We start from the raw sequence: 11,810 nt of genomic DNA, 5'->3' as shown, positions 1-11,810 counted from the left end.
CTACGTATACAGGCAGTATACAAAGAACGCCAAAAACAAAACAATAAAAGATAAACAAATAAAATTAGACTAGAAAGAAATGTAATTCGGTATAAAAAATGAGATTAAATTAGAAAATAAAGAAAATGTGATTCACTATGGGTGAAATTTGGAAGTAGGGTACCTTCATTGTCCATGGCCTAATAATTGGATCTATATTAATCATGTTTGGAAGTACTTTGATGGAATTACCTTCCAAATCATGGAAAAATCCAAAAGAGAAAAAAGGAAAAATTTATTCTCCTAACCTAACTAGTGAGGGAGGGAGTGTTGAAGTTTTGGAATTTTGGGAAGGCCATGTTAAATCCTTGGTGACAGGAGTGTCATAACAAGGACCTAGAACCATGGAGATTGACTTGACCATATACAAAAATGTAGACATATACTCACATTATTATATGGTTGGTTCGAGTTTAGTGTGACATTTATCCAATTTTTTGGGGTAGATGTAGGCAGATGAGTCATTTCAGGGACAGCAAAGGTGTATTAAATATGTCCTCAAGGGCATATTAAATATGGGCTCAGAAGATCATGGTTCCATATTTAATAGGTCTCTTAAATGTTGGAGTGAAACTGAATCTGTTTTTGTAGTGTAGATATAGGGTAAAAAAGTTGCAGAGGTAAAACCAGTCTCATTCCCAAAATAATTGTGGGGGCTTTGGGGTTCCTTTTTCCTCAATTTTCACATCCTACATGGTAGCTGGTAATTTAAGATCCCTATTTGTTTTCCTTTTTTTTTTTTTTTGGTAAATTATTAATTTCAACAACACATGGCGTGTGAACCCAAAAGTTCACAATGGAGAATTGGGTTTTTATTTATGTATTCATCTTGGTGCAGAGAAATGGTATTCTTGTAAATTTGTAATATAAAATTACAATTTATACCATCATAAACATGGGTAGTAAAGCTATTTGATTAAAAAATAGGAATGAGGAGTACTCTTCCCCTTTCGTCTTAACTTGAATCTATGACATTGGAAAAGATTTTCAAAACAAAAATAGTTGATTTAAAATTATGATTTATATCATTGTAAGAAACAATGGGGAGGTTTTCGGGTCAAAAATGACAAATGGGAACATTTTCCTCCTAAGGAGATTTCCTAAACACAAATGGGTCATATAAAATTACGTTTCATACCATTACAAACGACATTGAAATTGTTTGATTCAAAAATGACGAAGAGATATATTATTTTCTTTTGAATTTGAGGAGATACCAAAATACAAACGAAGTCATATAAAATTACAGTTTATACCATTATAAAGCTCGACAACAAGCTTTTTGATTCAAAAATGATAAATAGGCAGAACAATGTAGCACCACCTTGTTTTAGCTTGAATTCCTGACATGCCCTAGTTAGAGGAGATTCTTCCCATAACTTGATCATGGCCTATTGAACTTAGAAGCCTGTGAAGTAAGGCCAAGGCTATTATAATTGAAAATTATCTTGTAGATATACTTCTTCTATGACCAGACAAAATAACATTAGCTATCCATGTGAAAAAACACAGGAGTTATAAGACTGGTAGAGTTAGGCAGGGTCTTAAACCTCATCCATTCAATGAAACATGTGATGATGATACAGACATTATTGAGAAACTGATCATGAATTATGCCCACACCAGACTTTGTACACCCAATAGATTGTGTCGATTCGTCGATGAATGCAATTATTAGCACATGTCGTGCATGTGAGTTAATGAATATCATTTGTCATTTGCAGATCAGACTGATGAAACATAAGTAAATCACCATTGCAATGCTTCATTGAGGTTTTAGTGAATTCTTATGCCTAATCATTGCTAATATTGGATGGTTTCATGCCATTATTATTACTATAATTGAACATAACTTGATTAATTAGCATTGCCCGCGCTAGATGCTTAATCCTATATTAGGTGAAAAGTGTAGTTCAAGGTACTTAGTGCTGGTGTTAAGCACAAGTAATTTGGGGGCTTAGGGTCCATCTTGATTAGCAAATTAGGATTTGGTGTGAAGGAGAAGTTAGGGAGTTTGAAGAGAATTGAAAGGGGGGAAGAAGGGATTAAATTAAGCTAAGAAACTTTTGCCTAGATTACAATATTAATACATAGAACAACCTGAAAGAGTATTCCAATCCATTCCTACAGTGAAGGGATTGGACAAGAACATAACCCACAACTGAAACCCAATTTGCCTAAAGCTACATTACATGGCCCATATTATTTTTTTTTTCTTTTCCAGCTCAAGAAACAGATCCAAATGAGAAGGAAATGATATTAAAAGAGGAGGGAGAGAGAGGAAAAAAAAAAGACTTTTGAGCTAGGTAGCTAGTAGAGGAAAGCAACAGATAGTAAGTAAAATGGAGAATTTAATCATCAGAGGAGGGAAGGGGGGTCTTCTTGGCTAGGTTGTGCTTGTTGTTGTGCATCCAGACCTTGAGGACTCGTCTTTTGACACCAATCTCTTGGCAGAACTGTTGCACCACGGCTTCTTCTTGCTTCTGAATTTTCCAACCAACTTTCTCTGCAAAGCTGAGCATTTTCTCTTTTTGTTCCTGGCTGAACTTTGTTCTGAACCTTTTCTTGACAAGTTGGGGAGGCCTGGCAACAATACCACCACCACCATCTTCTTGTTCATCAGACTCGGAGGGGAGGGACCCCATGTTGTAGGACATTATCATCTGGTGGGGAGGAGGTGGTCTGGAGGAGATGAGAGTTCCAGTAGGGTAGCCTAAAGCTTCTGGACCTATGATATTTTTGTGGTGGCCCAAAATGACTTTCCTCCCGACTCTGTTGAGGTGTGGGGAGTGGAAGCAGTCACAGGAGGATCTCTCACCTTCAACTTCTTTTCTGTGGAAGTTTCTGTGGCAGTGGCAGGCTGAGCAGTTGAGGGCTTCAAGGGTACCTTCCTCCCCACCAGGCATGAACTCACCACACCCATCGGTGGCATTCCCTCCCATGGCAGCTGCATGGTTCTTCAGGCATTCTCTGTACCTCACAGCTTTTTTGTAGGGCACATGGTCTTCCAGAGTTGAGGGTATGGGCGGGCCATTGGAAGGTATTTGGGGTGCTGAAGAATGAATTATGTGGTTGTGGGGAGCAGGATCATGATGGATCATGTGCCCATGTCCATGCCCATGCCCATGTCCCCCACCACCTCCATATGCACTGTTTATTGGAATTGGGATCTCCCCTTCTTGACTTGTTAGTTCCATTTCTCTCTCTCTATAGCTACACTACTTCCTCTCTTCCTTGTTCCTTGTTTTTGTTTCTGTCTTGTTACTTTGTTTGGAGACCAAAAGAGAAGGGAGGAACAAGACACCAAAAGAATTAGAGGGCCTTAATCATTAAATTAAAAAAGTGGTTGCCCTGCTAGCTGCCCCAGCCCTTAAATTCCTAGGAGTTCTCTCTTAACAAACTGCCCACTCTTTTAGGAGCAAAAGAGAAACCCACAGTTATGAGGACTCATCACTCCATATGTCAAAACCCCTTTTCCTCCTTCCAAACCCCAAAAACAATGACCCACTCTAGCCACACAATTTCAGACACAAGCTTTGGTCCCAGACAATTGAATTGCAGCTGCTTTGGACATGTGAGAGGGAGAGCTGGAGAGACCTTTTCTTTATGGGGTCTGCTGCACCCAAAGGGACACTCCACAAGACCAGACCTTTAATGGAAAGAAGAAAGCAACATTAGGGAGTTCCTTCAACCGCCTAGATTTTGAATATCCATCTTGTTTCCTCTAAGGTCAGTGACAAAAATAAAAACTAACTAGAAAATTCAGCCAGCAATGTTGACTGGAGCTGGCAATGAGAACAACACCAAGATAAGGAAACAGACTAAACTAGCTAGCTCCTTCTCTCTCTCTACACTATTACCATTGAAAGGGAGAGAGAGAAGGGTGGTCAACACAACAGACTAGCTAAGAAAAGAAAATGATGGATGGAGGGGAGATGACTTGTGGAAAACCTTCTTTATTCTTTCCCCAACTAGAAATAGAAATGAAGACAGAAGGAAGAGAGAAAAGAAAATGGCATCCAGACCATTGGAAAACAGCAGAAAGAAGATTAGATTACCCAACACCGGCTTCACTCTGATACATAGTCTCTTGCGACCTTAAACACCTTCCACAGCTAAAGACAAAGGTGGTAAGTGAAGAGAAGGCAAAGAGTTGGGTTAGGAGATGCAACCAACAAAATGACAAGTGGGGGTGGTGAGAGAGGAGAAGGGAGGAGGAGGGTGTTAACGGAGGAGGATGTGAACGGAGGAGAGAGTTTTGGAGGTGGGTTTTGCTAGTGAAGCACTAAACAAGAGCTTATAGTAGTAGTGAGGGCCAAAGAGAGAGAAGAGAGAGAAAAAAAGCAGGGATTTTTTTTACAGACAAAGAGGAATACAGTGAGTTTTAGGGAGGGAGATAAAAAAGGTGGGGTGCTTGCTTTGCTTGCACTATCAGGCATCAAGTTTACGCCATATAGAGAGCAGTGTGTCAGAGAGTGGAGAGGACAAAGGAAGAAGAGAGAGAGAGAGAGAGAGAGGAGTACCCACAACATAATTCTCCAAAACAAGTGGCCTTGAAAATAAATCATCAAAACCCTAAACCCTCCTTCCTTGAGTAAGTTGACTAACCTCTAAAAACAACCCATTTGAGTGGAACATCTTTCCTCAAAACTACCTCACTTCTATCATTATCCTCCCACACTCAGTCCTTGGTATACAGATTGATCATGTTTTCTTTTTTCTTGGCTGGTTGGGGATGAAGCTATATTTCTTGAACCCATTTGAAGGGTTGGTACTTTGGATGGATATACAAAAACATTAAGTGTCATTTCATGTGATTCTGTTTGTTCTTGAGCATGAGTCAAAAATTCAATCATTTTTCTTAGTTTGAATGTACCTTTTATGATTTAATTTCTAATGATTTTTTCTGAGAGGAGTTTTGGATGATAAATGATAAGATATAGAAAAATAATTAAACTTAATGTTGTACACTAATGATTCTCTGATGAAAAGTTCAAAGACTCGTACATTTTACATGTGTAGACTTCTTTAAATAGTTGAAATGAATATAATCCAACACTATTTTTATAAATGTGTGGATGAAGCCTTGTTAAAGATGATGAGAACTGACCCATCATATAAAGTTTGTTAATTTTTTTTAATTACTTTTTCTATTATATATTCTAATATCATTTTGAATAAAAAATTCTTTTAAGTGTTTAAGTAATTTTGGAGAATAGTTTCTTCACACGATAAATCAAACTCTTTGAATTTAATTTTTTTGATATTTAAGTGATGTAAGATAGAATAGAAGTCTGGCATTATCTAAACCCGAGCATCCATAATATTTTAATGATGTAAAGTAAAAGGGAAAGTTAGATCCATATCTCTCAAGTTTAAGCTATGTTTTAAGTGATATAGAATAGAAATGATTTGCTTCACATTTATCATGAAAAGAAGTACTTGTGAAAGAGAATTTGATCAATTATGAAGATAAACAAATAAGGAAGTAGTTGTATAAACATTAAACTCATGGTGAAAAGGGCAAGATAATTAAGTCTTTAGCTAAAAATAGAAAATCGTGGTTAGTGGGTTCTCTTTTTCTTGCTAAAATTACACCAAGGAGTTTTCAAGAAAGGTCCTTATTTTTTGGTAAATTCATGAGCATATCCTCACCTTCTCTTGTTGTAATTATTAGAATTGCTATTCTTTTGGTGGCTTGCTCTTCTCTCTCCCCTCTCTCTCTCTCTCTCTCTCTCTCTCTCTCTTTTATTTTTATTTTCATTTTTTTTTTTACTTGTAGTGTTGTATAATACTCAATATGACAATGATGTTCCATTGGAAAACCAAGGACCAATTCAGATTCATCACATGAAAAGGTTAATAACTTGTGGAAAGAAATTCAAACAGAGAGAGAAAACTCAGGGGAATTGTGTGTGCATTTGTGCTTGAGATTTATCAAATTAAAGGGGAGAGAGATTCTCTTCAACTATTTAAAAAAATTCGTTGTAATCCCACATTCGGCAGATTAATAAAAGTTTTCATTCTTTCAAACACTTGCTAACAAACATTTATCTGACTGAACTACAAGATTTACAAAGATACTTATCATCAGTCATTTTATGAAATATTTGCAGGTGGGTCATATTATCAGATTTTGTCTAGGTATTAACTCCATAGAAATAAAAGTAAGGTTTGAATTTATTTTGATGGGGAAATGGCAGGAAAAAAAATCTTAAAGGTGCCCTCAGACTTTTGTTTGGAGTTTTAACATAGGATACTGTTTGTGAAGAAACCCTTCTTCTATTTATTTATTTATTTTTTTTTTTGTGAGATGAAATTCAGAGAAATGATTTTTAGGCCTGCCCCTTTATTAAATTATTATCCAAATCACTTTATTCTTCATTATCCTTTCCTTTATTCCACCCTCCACACCTTATTTAAAGACTCTTTATCCCTCTTTAGTTTTTTGTTTTTATCCCTCTTGTCTTTTCTACTAGTAATTCTCTATGACCTCCCCTTTTTTTGGCTTCTTTTTTGCCCTTTCCCAAGTTACAAAATTCATTTCAAATTGGTAAAGATTATTCCATTTTTTTCAAGGTTTGTAAATTGCCTTTCTTAGCCTTTTTTTTTTTTTTGGGTTTTCTCCCTATAAATGCAGCTCTTTAAAGGTAATTTCTCTTCATATTTTTTTTGTGCTTCTTCTCCTCTTACTTTCACTGTTGAAAAACAATAAAAATATTGAGGGAGAAAGTGAAAAGAGAGGGAAAGAGGGAGAGATGTGTGTGTGTGTGGTTTAATTATGGTACTGGGCAAAGGGGCCACAAGAATAAATGGTGTTGATGACACAGGGAGATCACCATTTTCAAGATGTTGAGAGCCAAAAAATTTTATCATCCTTTGAGAGAAACACACATATCCTTCCATCCCAATCACTGCCAGCCCAAATTATCTGTATGGCTTTTGGGTCTTGAGCCTTACAAACTTTAAAGTTTAAAGATAAGATGTGCCCTTTCTCCTCTCTTGTTGATAAATGGTGTACATGGGGAGGCAACAACACTGTTGTCTTCTTCTCAATTCTTATCTTTACCTCTCCCCCCCCATCTCTGTATCATCAACTTGCATCAAATCTAATAAATCCGGGTTTTATCGATATACCCGTCCCTCTTTTTATGTATCAAAGTTGATGGAATGATAATTAGTATAGATGATAATGCTATAAGCTGCATATTTACTATAATCAAAATTGGCTTATCATCCTTACTTAAGGCCTGCAGGGTTGGGTTGAGGCTGCCAACTATAGTAAAATGTAGAAGTTTTAAGGAATTCTTGGACATAGGGTTGTGACACCAATGTTGGATTGATCTTAAACTAGCCTTTTTACAGCAGAAGCATCAGAAATTGCCCAAAAAAAAAATCAAAATTAAGGGGATATACTAAGATTTTTAAAGAGAACTTTTAGTCAACCCTCTTTGTTTTGTTCTTTACAAGAATATACTTCATCATCTCCATTGGTTGCTTTATACATAAAATCCCTTTGGTGGGTTATCTTAGATTCTATTCACCGAAAGAAGGATTAAAAACAAATGGCATAATCACATGCAAACAAATTTATAGACGACATGATGCGTTATCAAAAATTGTTAGAAGCTTATGATGAAGGATGGGATTAGGCCAATTAGCAAGGTCGATTACGCTCATGAATATGCTTAAGCTAGGACAATTTTGTTAGCTAAGAAGTAAGCTTTTTTGTTTTTTCCTTCTGTATACTAAGGTGGATTTTGTTGGTTTAGGGGTATAATTTGATAGGATAAAAAGGGCTCCTCTCAAACATCTACTTTCAACATTCCAACCTTGGCTTGATTATCTCACCAATAACCTTATTTATCCCAATTCCCCTGTCTTAGAAAAGGTAGCCAAAGCTTCCTTTTTTAAAATGCCAATCATTTCCATTTGCAAATGAATCAGCTCTCTCCCTCTGCATGTGTTATGGGACTTTTTAGTTATCAAACAAATGATGAGGTTTTATGAGGAAAATGGTTTGAGAAAGAAGATTGTCTTGCAGCCAATTGTCCCCTCTCTAAGCCACAATATGGTTGTATTGTTTTCATACATTTGTTGACTTTTAACATGGAGGAACACCAATTATGCTCTGGCACAGAGAGGATGCTCACCCAAAAAAAATGAAATATGCTTACAAAATCATATCATCATTAAAAAAAATATTATGACTTGCATAAATATTATTTGATTTGAGTTTAGTAGTTTTCATGGTTTTAAAATAGTTTACACAAATAAAATAAAATAAATTCATTTCATATAGGTACATAATATCTACAAGGTTAATGATGGGCCGACTACAACTAGTTCTATTATTAGTTGTGATAAATATTATCCATTTGAACTCATCTTTATGATTTTAAGACATATCTATTAAGATAAAATAAAATTTATGAGAATTATTTTATTTTTCGTAAACACTACTCTTGTATGATTAAAGGGTGAACAACATTGAAACACGTATTTACATACAAATATTTAAAACTTCATCCCAAATATTATGAAATTTAATGTTTTTTTTGTTTGGTTTTGTTAATTGGAATATATATATATATATATATATATATATATTTCTTGTGAAGGCGGCAAACACAAAAAGTTTTCCATTTTGAGTGATATTAAACAGTAGATCTATATATATATAGAAGTTGCTTACAAGAGTCCCATTTAGGCCATAGCTCTTGTTTGACAACTATTGAGCAACAATATGACACTGTACTAAAATATTTGGTAACAGTACCAACAGTGACCACTGAGCCCCTACCATGGCCATCATGCTTGCTAACTTCATACTCCTGTAGCCACTTTATATTTCTTCTAAGTTTCTAGTGTCTTTTTTCCCCCAACATTTCATTTCATTTCTAGTACTCTCTCCCCAGTTGTGGGTGGCCTCATTTTTTTTGTACTTCCAAGAGTTAATAGCCAGGTGGGCATTGATTTTTTTCTTGGTTTTCAATATATATATATATTTTTCCAATTTTTTTCTTGGGTTTGAAATGGTGAAACTGTGACAATCTCTTTCCTTGCACTGGTGAGATATGAAAACTGTCAGACTATCATTTTAGCTCATATTGCACTCATGGAAGTTGAATGATTTTGTTTTTCCTTTTCTCTTTGTCTTTTGAAGTTGTTTTTATATTCTCAAACTTGGACTATAATTTTAGTTCTCATGCTTCTATTCAACTTTTTTTTTTTTTAATTATTTATTTTTCAATGAAAAGACATGAGATGCACACATGGGTTTTCAAGAAAACACATTACTTATGAGTAGTGTTGCTTGCCTAGGGTTTGAAGCTTGTTTTGCAAATGTATTTTTTGTATTGTACCCAAAGCAAGACACCTTATTTGAAGGCTTTATTTTTTCTTGGGTGTCAATGTGTCATATGCATGCATACTTGAGAGTGTTTTTCTCCTCTTTTAATCTACTTTTGGCAGCAAAAGTGCTTATACTAATGATTGATTGAAGTCAGGGTTTATAAAAAATAAGTCTCTTCTATTACATTCACTACTAATTTGACTGAGAAAATTTAGATTATTATTTTTTTTTTAAGTCAATCTTGATTTTGACCTAAACAAATATTTTGGGGAGCTTTTATATGATGCTTATTTTGATGATAAACCTAAGAAAAAAAACAAGGGTAATGAGTAAAAATATGCAAAAAACAAGAGGGGAGAGTGGGATAAGGGAAAAGCTTAAGATTGTGGTGGCATTTTGCAAGCTCAAGTGAAATGGACATGTGGGTAGGTGGTGCTTTATGTCTCCTTGGGGACCTCCTCCTCATGTGATAGAATCTCTATATACTTAATTTTGATTTTTTTTTTTTGAAAAGGGGAAAGGAGTAGCCGTTGGGATTATTCCCGCCACTTTTAAAAATTTGTCTCAAGCCACATGAAGAACCCAAAAACAAAGAAGATGAGCAAGGCATGAGATTCAAAGCAAAGGCCAAGAAAAGACTGCCTTTCCTTTTACACAATACGTTAGTATCCTTCTCTCTCTCTCCCTCTCTCTTTCTATCTCTCTCTGCCCCACCACTAGCTTCTAAAGTTGTAACCACTCATGATGATTATTGAGAGGAGAATGTCATCACAAATTTTAAAGGAAAATCAAAAAGCAACTTGCATGCCTTGAATTCTCTGCAATTTCCCTACTTTGTTTCTTGTATCTGAATATTCCTTGCTTCATTCCCCTCTTATCTTTTTGTACTACTCACAAAGTTTGTTACATTAATCTTGATCTCCTTTTTCTTTTCAAGATGGGAAAAAAGTGCATCCCTCAATTGCATGGTTGATCTTGAGTCTTGACCTACTTCAATGACAATTTGGGGATAACCTAATTGATTAACTTTGTGCAAGGCAAAATCAATTTGATTTCTTTATGGATAAAAAACTTGTTATGGTTGTTTTTATTAATTGAAGAAATCATTAGACAATTAATTTGATTTAAAAATGTAAACCCGTTAAATGATGGTATACTAATAAAGAATATCAAGTTGATATGAACCATAAAGCTAACATTCCATCTCACCACAACTTTCTTTGGACTTGAGAGTAAGTTCAAGAACCTTTTGTAAAACAAAGTTTTAATACTATAAGAAGTTATCAATTGACTTCTTTTAATTGATAACATATATAAAAATAATATGAGTTATTATTTCAAGAGATGTGACAACAACGGATTGATGTTGTGTAAATATAATGAATTTTTCTTAATTATATAAACTTATTTTAAATTAACGTATATTTTGAGTTCAATCAAATAATATTCATATGAAAAGAAACAAATTGTTACATGGTAATAATATCATCTCCTGCTTGATTGAAAGTGCATTCCCTTCGTAGGGCTAATTGTTAGATTTTATAAATCCTATTTAAAATAGGGATGACTTGATCACATATCGCTTAGGGAGAGAAGTTTTGACACGTGATATAATGAGGTTCTATTTATCACCTAAAATAAATAATATTTATATTAATAAAAAAGGACGAAATCCAAAACATATTTAATCTAATATTGATTAGAGAAAAAAATATCGATAATTTATATAATTAGGTTCTAATTATTACTTGAAATATACAAAAATAGAAAAAAGGCAAAATTCACAACACAATATTTAGCCGAAAGAAAACAAGTGGTTGTAGGATTCCAATCGGGTCTATTTCAAGTTTTGATCAAACTAATATATTACAATCAAATACAAATTGGTGTGTTACAATCAAACAAAAATAATTGAAACCCACTATTCATAGGATTCAATTTAGCATATCAAGTGATGTGAAGTTTAGATGTTTGCACTCCCATAAGCCCTAGGCTGACAAAATAGAAACTCAAGTAGTACATACTAGATGAATACACCTTACAAAAACTTTGTTGAGTTTTGGAAATTTCTACTTAATGTACAACACAAGATGGGGAGCATGAGATTGGCAGCAGCAGCAGCAGCACAAAACCCCATACAAAACCAATATGACAAGTGTTATATTAAGAGAATATTGCTTTGTTTATCTTTTCTTTTTCTTACTAACATGATGTCTTTCCTTACATTCTCCCTCCTCTTTGTTCTTCCTTTACCAGACCTCCTAAATGGCCCATGATAAAAGAGAAGCCGACCAAGCCAAATCACAAACTTCAAGGCACTTGTCAACCCCATTTGGTTTTTCATTTTCTTTTCTCTTTGTGATTGTTATAATTATAAAAGGAAATTTTAATTTTCTTTTTCAAGGCACTAGGTCAA

The 11,810-nt window shown here is 34.7% G+C and overlaps 1 protein-coding gene across 1 annotated transcript; it reads right to left on the bottom strand.

Moving 5' to 3' along the window:
* Nucleotides 1-2,063: 2,063 nt before the first annotated feature.
* On the bottom strand, nt 2,064-4,395 carry LOC117927339 (zinc-finger homeodomain protein 4). Its single transcript, XM_034846827.1, has one exon. The coding sequence runs from the start codon at nt 3,234-3,236 to the stop codon at nt 2,391-2,393; it is 846 nt and encodes a 281-aa protein (XP_034702718.1). The 5' UTR covers nt 3,237-4,395; the 3' UTR covers nt 2,064-2,390.
* Nucleotides 4,396-11,810: the final 7,415 nt, after the last annotated feature.

This window comes from Vitis riparia, chromosome 12 (assembly GCF_004353265.1).
Source record: "Vitis riparia cultivar Riparia Gloire de Montpellier isolate 1030 chromosome 12, EGFV_Vit.rip_1.0, whole genome shotgun sequence".
Classification (NCBI taxonomy): domain Eukaryota; kingdom Viridiplantae; phylum Streptophyta; class Magnoliopsida; order Vitales; family Vitaceae; genus Vitis; species Vitis riparia.
Note: the sequence above shows the minus strand (reverse complement) of the source record. Positions and strands in the feature narration are given on the sequence as shown.

Excerpts from the sequence above, each read along its gene's own strand:
- LOC117927339 (XM_034846827.1), bottom strand. The coding sequence starts at position 3,236 with ATGGAACTAACAAGTCAAGAAGGGGAGATCCCAATTCCAATAAACAGT.